The sequence below is a fragment of the Vigna umbellata genome, chromosome 2 (assembly GCF_029865625.1).
Source record: "Vigna umbellata cultivar VRB3 chromosome 2, Vumbellata_1.0, whole genome shotgun sequence".
Lineage (NCBI taxonomy): Eukaryota > Viridiplantae > Streptophyta > Magnoliopsida > Fabales > Fabaceae > Vigna > Vigna umbellata.
This window is the reverse complement of record NC_142166.1, coordinates 3,320,941-3,338,767: the sequence shown is the minus strand read 5'-3', so window position 1 is coordinate 3,338,767 and position 17,827 is coordinate 3,320,941. Positions and strand designations below refer to the sequence as shown.

The following is a 17,827-nucleotide window of genomic DNA, read 5'->3' as shown; positions in this document are numbered from 1 at the left end:
TAAGTTGATCTCGATCTCATAAATTGAAACACCTATCATTATATTTATTAACTATAAGATTAATTTATCTAGCAACCAAAGCCGACTATTGTTTTTGGGCTTCACAATACTTTTTTTGACCACTCCCTCACCCCAAAAATTATGGAATCATTTTCTTGTTTAACATGAATTATGTTAGTCATAAACACTGATCAATACAAGTTCACATTCGACTATTCATACAAACGTACATCCTAGAAAATATTCAACCAGAAGATAATTAATAGATAAATACAAACTTACTTCAACCCCACAATTACAAATGTATTATGCATCATGATAGATACTAGATAAAACCAAAGAAGAAACATGGTAACATAAGAATATCTACTTAATGTGGAGAAAGTAATTAGCTCTAGTGTGTAAGATGAATCTCTTTTTACTAGAAAGCTGGAATAAAACTAATACTCTGAAGAGTTATAATCTTCCATACCAAAAGGCTCAGAAGCCTAGTAAATTAATGACAAGAACCGGAACATTACTTGCATCAACTTATGTTGAAGGCTCCCCATTGAATGAGCACAACAGCTGTCAGGGTTATGATTTCATGGTGACATAATCTGGAAACATCAAACTTTCACTTAGAAGAAAAATTACAGATAAACTATTCTTTTTAATTTAATATATTATTTAATCATTTAAAAATAATATAAAATATTAACATAATTGCTGGTTGGAATTAACTATAGTATATACAAAACTATAATAAACATGATTATGATATAATTGATGGGTTGTTTTCGAAAAGATTAATTAGAGAGATTATATAAATGGAATTTGAGTTCAATTTTGATATCACTTTTCAATTTTAAAACTTAAACCCATTGCTTAATGCGTTTTTTTAGATGATAATATGATGCGAGACTTCAACTCATACTTACATTCTCAACAAAAACAACAACAAAAATATGGTTAAGATTCTGAACTTTGTGGATATTAAGATAAAGAATCTGGGAATTTGCCAATACTATGATGAGAAGCATAAAATGGAAGAGATAAAAAGTTGTCATAGAAGTTGATTTTCAAGGATGAAAGTCCATCTTCAATAACAGATTTTTCCACCAACACAAGGTACATGGTCTGCATATATATGAGTAAGCAGCATTATGAATAGATAATGCACAACTACAGCGTCCATTCCTCCATTATTAGATTAAGATTTAATAACCATGGTATAGCAGCTATCATCTGAAGAAAAAGGGAACACAAATCACGCTATACCAAAAAGGTTAAAGAAAAATCTCTAAGGGCAGCAATGAGAACTCCAGTAGCAAACGATATCACAGAAAAAGCGACCTGAAATTCGAGAGAAAACTGTATGTAAGATATATCAGTTCAAGAAAGGAAAAGAACAAAATGCTAAAGTGAAAATGCATCTTTGTCAGTTACCAATACAAAACACAGTACCAAATCAGAAGTCTTAAAACTGCACCAAAATTTAAAGGAAAAGTAATAGATATGTCAAAGAAAACATTTCCTCTCTTTATCTCCTCCACTCTCCAACAAGATATGCTGAATCAGAATTCTGAACTACAACAAGTCTAGCCATTTCACTTTACCTGAGTCAGTCAGATGAAATCTGATCTATTACACAGCCTATATGAAAGGCTAGGAACTAGAGTCATGTATGAACTTATTTAAAGATCAAGGCAACTACCCCCAAGTAAGGGAATTCATTAGGTGAGTCTTGGAGAGAATTAAGACATGGTGGAGGGAAGGAAAGGGTGAGGAAATTCGTATCCAAACTCTACATTCTTATCTCTGGCTTTTTTCTAAATTTCTTCCTACTCTACATATTATTTCTTTCCATTTAATCATTAAGTATTACTGATACATTCGTATGCTATTAGTCCTTGAGTCATCATGTTATGGTTCAAGTTTATGCATTCACTAGGTAAACTTAAATTGAATAAAAGTTAATGTATTAATCATGGAGGATAGTTAATATATTAGTGGTTAGAGTCTTATGAACAGTCAATGTGTTAGTCCTCAATAATCGTTTTTGTCTAGATCGAATAAACAGTAAAAAATATGTGAGTTTATAAATTGTATTGGTGATTGCATGAAACAATAATAACATGTGAATCAAGTTTTTCCAATGAAAAAGTTTGGTTTTCTACATTGAATAGTATGAATAAAAGTTTTCTTCATTGGATGTCCTTAACTTCTGCTTATGAACCACATTAGCACACACTAAATCCGCTCGTCATTGAACAGTCATTCTAGCTTATATGTTTGACGTTCACAGGCTCTAATAAATCTCTTTCCTTAACATTTATCCAAAGAAGCCAATCAAAACCCAGAGAAAACCAGTGCAAACACATACCTGACAGCCACACCCTGGCGCAGACAGCGGCGCTCCGGCAAGACGTGACAGCGGCGAACAACTTTGAATGGCATTCATCGCCTGTGAATGTGGTCACGGATTGGGTATGTTAGGGAATAAATTTAGAGTCTTTCACCGCCTAACTGCTCGTAAACTGCCATCAACTGCTCAAAAACTGTCCTTTATAAACTGTCATTTCCTTCACTGCACTGCACTATGAGATTCTCTCAGAAAATGGAGATACTAGCACGCACACTCATTGCCATTTCACTCTGCGCTCTCTCTTTCTTCTCAGTTTATTGTTCTCAATATCTTACTTCAGGTTACCATGAAGCAGCACTTTTAAATCGTTGAAAAAAATAGGTTTTGTTTGCACCATCCTTACTTCTTTTTCTTCATTTGAGACAGATAGATCACAACTTCCCCTGTTCGCTTTTAGTTGGTGGGATGACAAGGGCACATTCCAGGCCGGTGACACAGCAACCATCAAAGTAAAAGTGCTTGAGAATGCTGATAAGATTGACAAAAAAGTTTTCAATCCCACACTAACTGTGAATGGAAAGGAAGGGAACAGTTCCTATGTGTCTACTGTGTTGTCAGATTTCGAAGGAGACCCAAATGAATGGAAGATCTTCTTCACTCCCATCAGGGTTGGATTGTTTAATGTACTCATCAGTGAGGAGCGTTATAAAGTTGATGATTCATCTTTGCATTTCCAAGTTGAACCAGGTTTACTTTTTAAACTGTCTAATAGAACTGAATGATTCATTGGTAGGTAGGTAGGTTTTGATGGAACTAAAACTAACTACCCTTTTAAATCACTTCAAGGATTCTGTTGAAAGTAAAAGGAAAACATCACTCCTATGCAAAATGGGAACGAAGAAAATTTTATTCATTCTAGTTCATACCTTGGTGTTCTATTACCTATCAGTGTAGGGTACGTTGGTTTTGTATGTGCCAGATAGTAAAGTAATGCTTGATATTATCGTCCTACTGAAGGGAACATGTACCCGTCTGTGTGCGTTGCATCATGGAAGGGAGTGAGACATGAGTACGAAGCTGGTTCAAAAGCTACGCTTATGGTGCTACTTAAAGATGCATTTGGGAACGGTATCTCTAAGACGACTCAAGTGTCCTATTTGCCTGATTTCAAGTTGTCTGTTTTGCATGAAAATGGTTCTGTTTCAAGTGCTCCAGATATCTTTAACATGGGGTGGACTGAGTTTGATTATATAGTCATTGAGTTTATTGTGACGAAAGCTGGAAAGTTCTCGTTGAGCTTAGAAGGAGGAAATCAAACCTTGAAGGGTTCTCCATTACCATTGAAGGTGAATCCAGGTTGTGTGCTTTTTGTTTCAATTATAATTAAGTGCTATATATTATATTTGGACCACCTTGATTACATGCTTGAGCTTTATAGACAAACAGTTTCAATATAAATTTCATACGTGGGGTTTGTTTCTTTGTTTCTTCCATATATCATTTTATTACTTTTACAAGCAAATCTACAATAGCTTGACCTCTCTCTCTTACTCAATTGCCAGGAGCTATAGATGTCTCTAACTGTATCGCCAAATGGAACGTTGAATCTCATGCATGGCAATTGTCTTCCAAGATGGAAATCTTTATACATCAGTTAGATAAATACGGAAATCTGGTTTCTGGACTGTATCCTTTTGATTCTGAAGTTGTTGAAACTGACACAAACTTGTCGATACCGATATCAGATCTCCATTTTCAAGAAGTGGACGCTGGAATTCAGTTGTTTTCGTTTAGCAATTTTGAGCCAGGGAACTTCCTATTGACAATATATGATTCCAAGCATAATAAAAGCATTTCCAACATGCCATATGTTTATACTGTTTTTATAGGTAAAGTTTCATTCCGAGTCTCTAAAAAAAAATGGATTTGTCGTTTGTAACATCATTTTGTTTTCACTCTTGTTTTGATCGTTTACTATAACTGATATAAACATTGTATTTTTCCTTCTCCTTCATCTCTCTCTATCTATCAGTCTGTGTAGCAAAAAAGCCGAAGCTGGCTTTTCACTATAAGTAGTTTCTTACACTGTAGTTACTTGCATAATCATTTCAGCATGAAAAATCTAATTTCTTTGTCATGTTCCTTTTCAAATAGGTTACTGTGATGGGGTTAAAAGTGTTGTTAATGGATCAGGTTTAAATGATTCAGTAGCTGGTGTAAAGGAAGAATTCTCTGTGTATTTGAATGACATCTATCAATATCCTTCCCCTGTCCAAGCAAACATACTTCAAGTACAAATTTCAATAGAAAATGACTCGTACAGAGTTATGCCAGTCATATATCCTGTGCATGACAATAATGGTATTTTCAAAGATAAACTTCTTGCTACATTCATGTATGAAATTGATTATTTTTTTTATTGTTATAATTGTATTTGACATCAGGGAGCAGAATAGCTTCAGGATTGAGATATGATGGTATCGGTCACATGGAAACTGTGCCATCATCTTCAATAGTGTTGAGAAACAATGTAAGGAAGACAAAAGTTAATTTTTGGTGCATAATTAGTAAAGACTCTAATGAAGTTTCACAATGTTTTCAGTCTAATGGGAGTGGGAGCTTTATCATGGCAAGTGATTTTCGTGTGGATTACATACCAGAAAAAAGTGGATTTTATGATATTAATGTATATTGTGGAAACATATTATTGAATGAGGGACATTCTTTCCGAAAAGAGGTAAAAGCAGGTACAATAATGTGCATTATATGAAAAGGAATGATTTCATAAGGTTGGCATCAACTTATACAAAGAAAAAAAATGCTTTTTTATGCACTACTTCATCTCATGGTAAACCTTCCTTATTTGCACGACAATCAAATTAAATGAATTGAAGGAATGAGAGAAGAAACTCAACCCCACAGAAAGAAGAGTTTTTAGTAAAAGGAGGCTTAGTGATCAAATGTTTTTTGCTTCCGAAGTAATATAGATATAATTATTCATGTATTTTCCCTCAATTGCTTAAGTTGTTTATTTGGTCTTTATGATATAATATCAGTACCTCTATAATCAACTAAGCTAGAGTTCTATTGGTGTTGCCTTCATTCTTCACAAAGTTGCATTATCCATTCTTCAAGCCTCGAAGATTCTTGCATAGAGGAGTCTGTTACATATAAAATGATTAATGTGCATTCACGGAACAGCTTAAGCTTATCCTGCAAAATATTTCAATAGGATATAATTTTATTGCGAGGTTTATTTAAGTTTTGCTCATAATTTTCACATATATTTATTGTTTTACTCCCAATCATTTCTCATGATATCCCCCTAGCTTGCTGCAGGTGAAGTAAATGTTTCCTTGTCAAGTGTCATGAGGTTTTCTCCAAAGGTGCCAAAGCTGTCCAAAAATGAAATAGTTGTCCAGCTTGTGGATTCTTATTTAAACCCTGTCCTCTCCCAGCAATCAAGGTTGAAATTGGAGATTGCTTCTGTCAATAGTTCTGGCTTTTCAACTTTGGACATTACAGACAATAAGGATGGATCATACAGCTGCAGTTACATGGCCAAAGATGTTGGCACTTACGAGATTTGTGCTTCCTTTGATGGCAAAAGTTTCTTATCATGTCCCTTCAGTATCAATGTGTACAGCAGTAAGTTCAAAGAACATGCACCTTATATTTTTATCCTTGTTATTATTTTGGTAAGTATGCTGCTTATTTTACTCAGATATATATATGTGTCGTAATTATTATATCTCTATATGCTTATATATTGCTGCTGTTAATGGGACCTTTTCCACACACCTTCCATTATCTGACCAGTTTTCAGACCAAGTGAAAATATGTCTGCTTTTAAAGTTTGAATTTTCAAGTTCAGAGATCTGGGGTTGTCTAATTTACTCCAAGAATATCTTTTTTTAAGGATTCTTTTGCTTGGCTTGCAGGTGACTATTTTCCAAAAGCCAACAATGATACAATATCTATTTGGGAGGACCAATCCGTTGCCTTTGATGTCTTAGCAAATGATTATTTTGCTGGTGATAATGCAAGTATAGTTGAATTCTCAAAAGTAAGATATCTTGTGAATGCATACTAAAATCTCTTCATAACCGTCTTTTTTCTATTTTATATATATATATATATATGTTGATTCTGATTTTCACCAGTAAAAATCCTATTATGATTTACATTTTGGAAGATGATGGATGTTGACAAAGAAATGGTTTATTATCTTCAAAACATTTCATTATCCGTCAGTGATCTAGAATACAGTCAAATAGTAAATATTCGACTCAATATTTATTCTCTGCATAATAAAAAATTATCATTAACTTGCTGTAATTTGTGACGAACTAAGTTTCAGGATTACTGTGCAATGTCCTTTTTAGAGAGATGTGTCTGAAGTTGCTAATAATCATGAATATTTCGATTCTTTGTCTTCATATTTTTTTTAATATGAGAAATGGTTGTTTCTACTGCATTATTTCAGTCAGATCACGGTTCACTTATACAGAATGGAAGGATCTTTCGGTACACTCCTTATAAAGGGTATTATGGAAATGATTCCTTTTGGTATACAATTTCTGATATAAATGGAAATCTTGCTTCTGCTTCCGTGTGCATATTTGTTCTCAATGTTCCACCTCAGTTTGTTTCTGCTCCAAATCAACTGCAAGCAACAGAAGATTCAATAAGTCCTAGATTTGGGTATGTATAAGCTACATATGTATAAATATTTCTTAGAAAATGGTTTAATTGAACTGCCCTTATGTGTACAATCTTGTTGTTCCCCTCTTGCAGTGGTTTCACCGGGTTTGAGATAACTTATTCAAATCCTATGGAAAATATTTCTGTCAATCTTAGTGCTCAATCTGGAATTGTACTTCTGTCTCCTATGGCTATGCAATTTGGGCAAGTAATGTGGAGTGAACTTACAGTTGACACAGGAAATGAAACTGCAACCAGTTTAATAATAGAAGGCTCTGTGGAAGTTATTAATGTTGCGCTTCAGTCAATTCAGTATCTGGGGTATTTTTTACATATTTTTTTATTGCTTAAATTCACTAAAACAATTCTATTTTTCGAAAAGTTTTGTAAATTCTACGTTAACTAGAGATAAAACATGTTTATAGTATATAAGTGGACGTAAATTTCATATTACAAGTAAATTGGGTAAGATTGAGTTATGCTTAAAATTGACTTCTCAACATGTTATCTGTCTTATCTTATCGAGCTGCACTTTCATAGTGACACTTGCCAACATGTTTAATGTTTACAGAATTATATCACATGCTCATGAATCAAAAAATGTCAAGAAACACCAAAATATTTTCTCACTATTGCTTTTGTATGTCTTTTCTATCCAACTCTGTTGGTCTAAGAAGTAATTCCACATGACTGAGCTTTAGTAAATCAGAAGTCATAAGTCTCATAAAACATGTATTATTACTAGTTTGGAAAACATTTATCACGTAGAAATGTAGATCTGGTTTTCAATTATTGTTTGTTATTACTGTTAATAATCCTGGTGAATTTTGTTCTTCAGAAATGAAAATTTTTATGGAGGAGATACCATTCAAGTCTCAACCAGGAATAAGAACGGAGTAAATTCACTTGGTGTTCCAATTTTTGTTGATCCTATCAATGACCCTCCATTTATTAGAGCCCCCTACTTCATCATATTGAGGAGTAATGAAGATGAGACCCTTATCTTTGACCAAGAGAAAGATAAGTTTGACTTTTTCATTGGAGATCCCGATCTTCTTACCTTCCCTGGTATGGTATTCTTTCAATAAAACTGGTAGTGGTATTGATGGTTATACTAATTGTTTTCTGTATATTTTTAAGAATTCATGGTTGTCCATGTTGTTCTTGACATGATAATGTCAAAAGAAGGTTTGCAGGCTTAACAATCTGCTGATGGATCATATCAGGTGGTCAGGCTCACTTTTCTGTGACGTTCTCCATGGAAGTAAATGATGGATGGTTGGTGACAAACCTACCAGTTCATTTGATCAATACAACTGAATTGAAGCACGGAATTAATTATCAGTGGCAGCCTCTTCAGACATATGTTACTATCTCAGAGCACTTTATGGTCAAAGCTCATGGAATCAGATTTCAGGCCACAGTCAATGACTGCAACAGTGTTATGCAGCAACTGTTCTATCATGTGAGTGAATGATTCTATTCAGTTTTTACCATGAACTTTGAGGACCAAACACGGTCTTCAATAGGCTCCCGTCATCAGTTAAATGTAAGAAAAAACAGACAAAATCATTGCCATGTGTTCCTTCACCACAGGTTCATGACACGTGTAGTAGAATATATGAAAATTTCCACTGCATAATTGTCTTGATTTTATACAGGGAGGTGAGCATGGAGCTGTTTTAACAATGACATTAAATGACATGGGAAACTACGGATGTTATCCAGATTGTGCAGATGGCATGTCAATGCCATTATACACAGAAGCTACTGTAAATTTAATGAGAAAACAACCAATGAGTTCATTTCTGGCTCACAGTAAGTTCTGTATTTCATAAATGATTTCAAAATTAGAGTCCTTCATCTTATCATAATGATTTCCATAATCTGTTTATCAAAAACAGAAACATAGATGTATTTCATTTCTGACTTACAATCTTGTTCTATCTTCTGTAACAGCCTTAGGATCAATCATTGTCATTGAATTTGTTATCATTTTCTCTCTTGGAGCCTTGCTTCTTTACTTCACCTGTAAATGTGCTATTCTTCTTGCACATGAAAGAAGAAACAGAGAAGAAAGTTCTTCAGAGTTATCTAATTCCAAGAGTTTCCCCAGAGAAACTGTAAGTGTGCATATATAGCCAGAAGAATTACTAAGTGTGTTGCGGAACTATTATAATTATTGAGATCAAGATGATAATTATTTTGAAAACTACACTAACATGCAAAATACAGAATTTCTTTCATGATTTGGAAGGTAGACATGGAAAAGTTAAAGGAGAAAATGGTTAATGATTTCTTTGCAGAAATAGTGTTTCGTGTTCAGTTAAGTTTACTCTCTTCAGTGATTCAGTAATATTAATAACCAATGTTGGAACTTTCAGGTGCCAAGTTGAAGAATCTATCAGCTAACCAATGTTATTCATGATCTGCTATGTATTTTATCTGTATTTTTATTATGCTAAAACAACACAGTTTCGGAAAGTATGTATAATGTTGTAAAAACAGTTTGAAAAAGAGTATGTGATCGTTATTTTCATGTTGAAAATTTATGTAGTTAATTTAAGTAGAGAAGTGATGAAGTAAATAATATGGTTTTTAAATATTAAGTATATTTAGATTTTATTTAGTAATATTATAGAGTAAAAAATAATAATAAATAGAAAATGTAAAATTTCTTAAAAACAAGTTGTAACGCATAAATAATATATATTATATTATTAAACCTAAAATAAAATCCTTGTCATTTTAGTCCAAGATTATTTTGTTTGTTTTGAGATTTATCATTTTATTTTTAAAAGACCTTCAATTGATTTTGAAAACAAAAAATTATGTTTTATTTTAACTCGGTTGAAAAATTTTAGATCCTAACATTAACTGTCTTTCATAAAGGTAACTGATATATACTTAAAAACTGAGAACGAATTTAGTATACATCTAGATTTAACTGAGAGAAAAAATCCCTAAAAGATAGACGTAGATAAGTACATTGTTGAAATTAAAATATTAATTTGAATCCTACAAGTACACAGACAACTAAAATATTAGGTTAGATCTCGTGAGAACAGGATTGCATCTATAAATAGTAAAAAAATTATCAATCCTCCAAAAGTTAATTATAAAAAATGCAATATGAAAAAATTGAATAAACAATACAAACATCTTGTTCTTAAAATTCTCCACCATTTTTTATTTTATTACACAAAATTCATTAACCCAAATTCCCACTAGGTCATGGCAATGCACATGCCATGATAGTTTAGTAATTTGGATTTTTCCTCATACCCTTTCATCTTCCATGTTGACGCCAGTGTTTTTCCATGTCCCATGACAATGAAATAATAGGACCTTTCAAAAATAAAAAATCTACTTTTTCCCTCCAGCTTTAGCAGCCTCTACGAAACGTTGCCGTTTGGACCCCACAACCTCAATTCCCAACAGCAGGACCTCCTAGGGTTGGGTCCAACTTAACGGACAGAAATCTTGGCGCTACGTTGGTAAATGTCACTAACGTGCAAGTAACAAGTACTTTCTAACTACTCTGAATCTCATCGTCCTCAATCCAAGAAAAACTGTTAATTAAGAAATTCACAAGAACTACCTTGGAATGGTCAAAACCAGTTGCATATATTAAAAGGGAGCAACAAACAAACATCAAAACGATGATCCATCCCAAATCAAACAAACAAACACCTTTGCTTAGGTTAAAAATTATAATAACAAAGAAAAAACAAGAAACACTGAAAGTTTTCTAGGTGACCAAGTATATGGGCATGGCTGAGGTAGACATCCTCCGCTGAAGTTGATGTTGTTGTTCCATGTTGAGTTCTCTTAGACTTATGTAAGGCGTGTCCACGTCATCCTTGGCCGGCGGCGTGAGGGTGCCGGCGAGCGGCCCGGAGGAAGGGCGGCTGGAAGTGCGGAGGGGCGTGGCGGAGCCGCTTCGGCTCTCGGTCCAGTACACGGGGCCCGAGATGGAAGCCCGGAAAGCCCGGGCTCGTGCCTGGTGGACGTCGTTTTGGTCAATGCCGTTGTCGCGGGGATGGGTCCAGCGCCACTTGAAAAAGAGGAGGGCGCTTCTCCACCAGCGCTTCTTCCTGGGCCTGTGGGCTTTGCTACGGGATTCGTCCTTGGAAATGGGCTTTTGGAGCTTGAAGTGGATGGAATCTATGGATCTCGCCGTCTCACGCTTGTGCTTCATGGCTTCTTCCAACACCTGTTTTGTAGAAAGCCAAAGTTTGTGAATGGAAAGAAAAAAAAAACATTTTTCCAAATGGGTGGGAAAGAAAAAGAAAGAGAAAGAGAAACCTGAAAATAGTTTATTTGAGGGTCAAAGCCATAGTCACTGAAATGTTGAGGGTCTGGCATTGGAAAAACTGGAGATTTGTTGGTCATTATGAGAAAATGGGTATCTGAAAAGTATGAACTTTGTTGGTGATATAAAGAAAAAGAGAAGAAGAAGAAGAAAGAGAGAGAAGAAGAAAAGTGAAAGTATGTTTGGTATGGTTTGTGAGTGGCTCAAGAGGAGTTGGTAAACACTAGTAAATGCAGTTTGGCTTCAAAGTTCACACCTTTTGGTATCTTCTATTTAATAACATCATTTATTACCTAAGTTACGGAAAGTGCAGGCAAAAGACAACTACTAATTGCTACATTTTCCAACCCAAATTATACTCAAATGGGACAAATAAATAGCCATGCACAAATTCTCAAACTATTTCTTTTGGGGATAACTATGAATACAAAATCAATTTTCAATAAACAACCTTATGTTAAATATGGGATCCATTTGCTTAAACTATTTCAAAAAAATAAATCTATAATTCTTTTAAAGAAATTATGTTTTGTTTTGACGAAAATGTTCAAAAAAATTAAATGTTAGTTTTAAAAACTATGCAAATGTTATTTATAATTGAAAATAAACTTTACCAGTGTCTTTAGTCGTTGTACCAAAATAATAAACCAAGGAAAATTCTAAAATAAGCTCGTGTTTAAATTCTGGATTAATTAACGGATTTCCGTCACACTTCCTTGTCGGAGCTTTTCGAAAGTTAATAATATATACTAGTGACACTATCTTTAAAGTTAAGAAAAATTAAGTTAAATATTAAATGTAGCATCTAAGAAAGCAATTTCTTAATGTAAATCAAATAAATCGTTCATTTAACATTAGAAGGTTTAATCAACGGTCAACATCAAAATTGGTATAAATTTTGGAAGTGTTTTTTTATAATAGAGGGAGAAACATATAGAGTATTTGAAAAAAATATATATATAAGTTATTACCAAATATGAAATCCGTTGCAAATATCTTTACGAACAATAAATTATTATCAAGTAGGTGGAAGCTTATTAATATTAGAAAATGGTTGATATTATTATAGATAAACAATAACTTTCTAACGGATTTGGGCCCACGATTAGTTGGGCCAGGCTGAATTGCTGGTCCATTTAGTTGTGACTTAGTTAGGTAGGTTGTCAAAAATTATTTGAACTTCACAAATAAATAAACATATATGCTTGGTACTAATCAATTATTGTTCTCATTTTCTTAGTCAGAACACTCGTATTAGTAATATAAAATACTAATAGAAAAAGGACACAACGTACTAAAAGTTTATAAATTTTAACAATTAATTAAAAGTTAAATATTTAATTTAATCATTCACCGAACTCTTTATTTTTGGGCAATCATTCATCAATCTTAAATATCTTAAAAGTTAAATATAAGATACAAATCAAACAATATATATCAATATTAACCAAAAATAAGATAATTAATAAAATACTATTAATTTATTTAAAAATATTATTTTTTTAACTTTATAAACAGGGTGAAGTCGGATCAAGATGGCGACTTCAAAAGGTAAAATCATCTTAGCTTGCATTAGTTTTGCTGATTTAAGATGAAGTTATAACGGCTTCACTTTTTTTTTTTCAAATTAAAACTTTTGTTATATGGCGGCTTTACTTTAAAACCTTTCTTTTTTCTATTATAAATGAGGTTATATGAGATTTAATGATTTTTGTTTCCCATTTTAACTTAAGTTGTCGTAACTATGAAGACTTTTGTTTAATTTGTTTTTATTCTAATTAGTTTTTAATTTTTATTTAAAGTAAAGTAAATTTTATTTATAATGAAATTTATTTTTTCTTTTTTTTATTTAATTAATATGATGTTTAAAATTAATTTAATTAATTGAATACAAAACATACAAAAAAAAGTTAGTGACATTATTAAGAACTTAAGAAAATTTAAAAATAATTAAAATAAAATTATTGAAATGAAAATACATATAAATGTTTATCTGTGTGAATTAATGTCACAAGCTAGCCTTCTTCGTTGTCTTCTAGGTCATTAATTTCTTCTATGTTCGGTAAATGGTTGCAATAACAGTACAACTAGCATAGTAAATTATTATTTAATATTATCACCAATTTGACCGTTGTCATCTTCACCATCCTCACTTTCATTATCATATCGCTTTGAAGACATTGTAGGTCGACAATAATCTATAGGTAGAGTTGGATTGTAAATGCGTGGTTGTAGATGTTATATTGTGACATGGACTTGGAAAGAAGTTAGATTGAGATGGAAAGATATTGTATGTAGAGGAACATTATTTACATATGAAGATGGAGCAGCTATGTTGTGAATATTGCCCATGTATCTAGACACTTGAGGAGACCGAAACATGCCAAATCAAGCACCATACTACACTTGAAACGGTTGATAATACCGAAAGAAGATCCAATATGGTTATATTGTGAAGGAGGTTGTGAATATTGAGGCTTTTTTTTTTGTTTCATAGTGATGGAATGTAATTGTTAATTTAATTTGAAAGTCATATATTAACATTTAAAATATATTAGAAAATGAACTTACATTGTCGTCTGAAAATGATGTTTGTTACGATGTTATGTAACGTATAGTATGTTGCATGTACATTGCATATATTGAATATCATCACGCAAACGGTCATTCTTGTGGAATTTCTCTTCTTCAATTAGATAGTTGTATCGATCATTCCATATTTCTATCCATTGTTGTTGATATTATTATGGCCAATTTCTTTCTATTCTTTCTCTTATATCTATAGTTGTATCGATCATTTCATATTTCCGCTCTTTTATTCTTTAAACATAACAACACTTCACACGTAACATCTTGTTTTGACCTTTTGTTGAGATTATTAGAATTGTATGGAAGGTTCTTGATGTGGTTACCCTTCAACTTGAAGCATTTCATGGTTGAATGATACTTTGCCTCTTAGAAACTTAGGTAAAAATCATTATTTTGTAATGGAAAATGTTATTTGGACAACAAAAGTTTGACACAATTTTGACAACGGCGACGTGGCAGCTGTGCATTGGCTCAGTGAATTGAAAACAAACCAGAAAAAACCCAAAATACCCCTCACCCCGGTTCACTGAGCCAATGCACAGCTGCCACGTCGCCGTTGTCAAAATTGTGTCAAACTTTTGTTGTCCAAATAACATTTTCCTTTTGTAATACCCAACTTGAGATTCCTCATTTCTACACTATTATTTATCTACAGTATTTTTCTTTTATAATTTGTGAAAATAAGTAAATGCATCTAAATCATATTGAATCTTTGTTAATTTCACATGTATTTAAGTGTAATTGAAATTATTCATATTAGTATAACATATGAAATAGTCGAATTGGATAAAATATGTTAAATTTGAATTATTCTCTAATCGAATTTAACTCACTTAACCATTACTCAAATATATTTAATATTGATTAAAGAGGTAACTTTATGATAAAAAAAAGAAGAAGTCATTATCCGTTGCAAAATTAATAAAGTGACATTTTGTTGAAAAAAAAAGGGTAAAATATGTATCTTTTGAAATTTATATCATAACATTAATAAAACTAAAAGTAAATGATAAAATTAGCAAAAGTATTGTTATAAAACTTTAATGTTGTAATTTACTTTTCAAAATTGGAAGTTTAGTAACACAATGTAAAATTTCAAATTTCACTCTCAATTATATTTCATCTCACATTACTCCGATATCACGTTACTACTACTTTGATAATTGATGGGAAAGTAAATTATGTACAATTTTATGTTTTAAAATTAAAAAATTTAAAAATTAAAATAAAACAAAAGTGTAAAAGGTTATTAATAAAACATGTTATAAACCTAAAATATAACTTTTTCTCTTAAAATCCAGTGCAAAATTTGTAATAATGACGTGAGATGTTAACACAGGGTGGTTTACTTTTTACTTAGTTATTAATTTATGGAAAAATTTATTGCAAATGGAAGTTAAAACAAAAAGAAAACTAAGTGAAATTGTATTGTCACACAATCTTAATTAAGTAACTAAGTGAAAACTCCTAAAAACAATAAGAAAACATGACAATCTTATTCTATGAACATAAATAAATAGGATATACTTTTTATTAAGTTAAGAACATTACTTAAGAAGAAAAGGTTTTCTTTGCATCAAAGTAAAAAAGTGTAGACAAAAAATTAAGGACTCATTACTTCAGGTTAGGTAAGAACACGTTGACTAACCAATACACAACTTCACTTCACTTTCTACACTTCAACTTTCCCACACGCTTTGATAAAAAAAATAAAAATAAAAAATAAAAAAAAGAATGAAAACACGTGTGGGTTCCACTCACCAACGAAGGTGCAAGCCAATTTCCGAAATATAAATTTTGATAAAAAAAAACATAAAATTGAAAAGGAGAAAGCGCGTCAACTGTGGCAACTGAAGAATTTTGAGACAACAAAGGTTGCATATAAAAGGATTACCTAATCCTTCAAACACTTCAGAACCTTCCTGTCTCTTTCTTTTTTCCATTGTATAAACCCAACCCAATCAAAAATCCCTTTTTTATTATTCTTGAATTTTGCTCACTCACTCTCATTCACTCTCAGAAATGGCTCAAGAGGGAGGAAATGAAGCCATACCAAAATTCAAAGAGAGAAGCCCAATCCCAAAAGATTTCGATGACAAGAGTTTTGATGACAAGAGTTACAGCCTCAGCGGAAAAATCATGCTTTCTGCCATCGTTCTACTCTTCTTCATCGTCATTTTAATGCTCTGTCTCCACATCTACGCCCGCTGGTACCTCAGACGCGCGCGCCGCCGTCAGCTCCACCGCCACCGCGAGCTCCGCCGAACACAACTCGTCTTCTACAACGACGCCGGCACCCCCGCCGCGGTCTCCCGCGGCCTCGACGCTGCCGTCCTCGCCTCTCTACCTGTGTTCACGTACGACCCCAAGGCACACCCGGAAAACGCGCCCGAATGCGCGGTTTGTTTGTCTGAGTTCGAACTGGGAGAACCGGGTCGGGTCTTACCGAAGTGTAACCACAGCTTCCACACAGACTGCATCGATATGTGGTTTCACTCGCACGCAACGTGTCCGCTTTGTCGCGCGCCGGTCGAGCGCGCGGCCGAACCGGAGACTGTTATAACTGTTAGCGAACCGGAATCCGGTTCGGGAGAGAACCTAACCGGTTCTACCTCTTGTCCTTCCTCTTCGGTTGGCTCTAGGAAATCGTCGTTGGTTGGTGTGACCGTTGAGGTGCCTCCGCGGGACGAGAATTTTCGAGACGAGAATACGTCGTCGTTTCGGTCGCCGATGAGTCGCATGTTATCGTTTACGAGGATTCTTAGCAGAGAACGGAGGGGAAACACGTCCCCGTCGTCTAGCGGCGGTGATTGTAGCTCCGCCGCCCAGTGCGAGGCCGAGCGAGGTGAGCGAGAGGAGACCCAGTGAGTCTTGACTCGAATGCCGACGTGGCTCTACAAACAAAACCATGTGTAGCGCGTGGTGGTTGGTTTTTGTCGTCGCGTGTGGATTTTAGTGAAGGCGGTGCGTTAAGCGGCGCGTGAGGGTAGGTAGCTGTGACTGGAATGTTTGGCGTTGAACATAAATAGGTTTATATTTTTTTCTATTTGTTGCTTACTTTGGAGTTCCTTAAACAATGACAATAGAATACCAAAATTATTTGATAATTCAATGTTTGTATATAGTCGGCAAAGCAGAACAATTTTAAAGATATATTTTCTTTTAATGTGTTATATGAAATTTATTATATTTTATTTTATTTTAATTTTAGTAAAACTTTAATGTTTTAATTGAGTTGATGTTGGACTGATCGACATGAAGCACAATTTGGTATTATAATATTATTTGGAGCAACTTTAAGGATGTAATGATAATTACTTTTGTAATATAATTCTCTTTTTTCTGTTTTTCAAATAATTTTATTCAAATAATTAAAAAATAAAAAATAAAAAATCAAGAGAGACTTCATCAAATTTATATAAAATTATATAGTAGACAGATAACAAAAATATGTACTATGAAAAAAAAGTTAGAAAGTAATATTTTGCTATATGTATGCAAATTATTGTCCCTAAATTCAAATCGATGAAGAAAATTATAATGTCCTCCAAATCATTATATTGGTACGTGTAAAATTTGTATGGTATGAATAGTCACTTTCTTTAATAGAATGACATTAAATATAAAGAACTCTTTGAAAATTTAAAATTAAAAAACTCGCAACAACCTAAACTTAAACACACTTAGGTGTGTAGTATAGAACACCTTTTTCAAAGTAGTAGCAACTTGTTAATTAATAAGATGAATTAATAAAATCAAAATTAACTTTATTATCATTTTCTATATTGCTTTTTAATACCATATTTCCTAACAGATTGTTTTAATGAGGTTTTTCATGTATTAAAAATTTAAGTATGAGGTTGAATATAAAT

The 17,827-nt window shown here is 33.1% G+C and overlaps 3 protein-coding genes across 3 annotated transcripts; 2 read left to right on the top strand and 1 right to left on the bottom strand.

The window, feature by feature from the left end:
- Positions 1-2,599: 2,599 nt before the first annotated feature.
- On the top strand, positions 2,600-9,590 carry GEX2 (gamete expressed 2). The gene is made up of 15 exons (XM_088107965.1): positions 2,600-2,687; positions 2,774-3,094; positions 3,365-3,706; positions 3,913-4,236; positions 4,502-4,708; positions 4,792-4,877; positions 4,950-5,094; positions 5,687-5,995; positions 6,289-6,413; positions 6,834-7,051; positions 7,145-7,372; positions 7,890-8,119; positions 8,278-8,516; positions 8,713-8,869; positions 9,011-9,590. Exons 1-15 carry the CDS (start codon positions 2,600-2,602, stop codon positions 9,190-9,192), a joined length of 3,201 nt encoding a protein of 1,066 aa, XP_087964091.1. The 3' UTR covers positions 9,193-9,590.
- A 1,069-nt stretch (positions 9,591-10,659) lies between these two features.
- On the bottom strand, positions 10,660-11,651 carry LOC124834066 (uncharacterized). The gene is made up of 2 exons (XM_047308664.2): positions 11,360-11,651; positions 10,660-11,267 (listed from the first exon to the last, which is right to left on the bottom strand). The coding sequence occupies exons 1-2, from the start codon at positions 11,444-11,446 to the stop codon at positions 10,803-10,805; spliced, it is 552 nt and encodes a 183-aa protein (XP_047164620.1). The 5' UTR covers positions 11,447-11,651; the 3' UTR covers positions 10,660-10,802.
- A 4,216-nt stretch (positions 11,652-15,867) lies between these two features.
- Positions 15,868-17,128, top strand: ATL2 (TOXICOS EN LEVADURA 2). The gene has a single exon (XM_047308665.2). The coding sequence runs from the start codon at positions 15,978-15,980 to the stop codon at positions 16,821-16,823; it is 846 nt and encodes a 281-aa protein (XP_047164621.2). The 5' UTR covers positions 15,868-15,977; the 3' UTR covers positions 16,824-17,128.
- Positions 17,129-17,827: the final 699 nt, after the last annotated feature.

Bases quoted from the DNA above. Each gene is read 5' to 3' on its own strand.
- LOC124834066 (XM_047308664.2), bottom strand. From the start codon at position 11,446: ATGACCAACAAATCTCCAGTTTTTCCAATGCCAGACCCTCAACATTTC. The intron at 11,268-11,359 runs GTTTCTCTTTCT...TCTACAAAACAG, and splicing joins CTCAAATAAACTATTTTCAG to GTGTTGGAAGAAGCCATGAA.
- GEX2 (XM_088107965.1), top strand. From the start codon at position 2,600: ATGGAGATACTAGCACGCACACTCATTGCCATTTCACTCTGCGCTCTC. The intron at 5,095-5,686 runs GTACAATAATGT...AGCTTGCTGCAG, and splicing joins CCGAAAAGAGGTAAAAGCAG to GTGAAGTAAATGTTTCCTTG. The intron at 7,052-7,144 runs GTATGTATAAGC...CCCCTCTTGCAG, and splicing joins TCAATAAGTCCTAGATTTGG to TGGTTTCACCGGGTTTGAGA.
- ATL2 (XM_047308665.2), top strand. From the start codon at position 15,978: ATGGCTCAAGAGGGAGGAAATGAAGCCATACCAAAATTCAAAGAGAGA.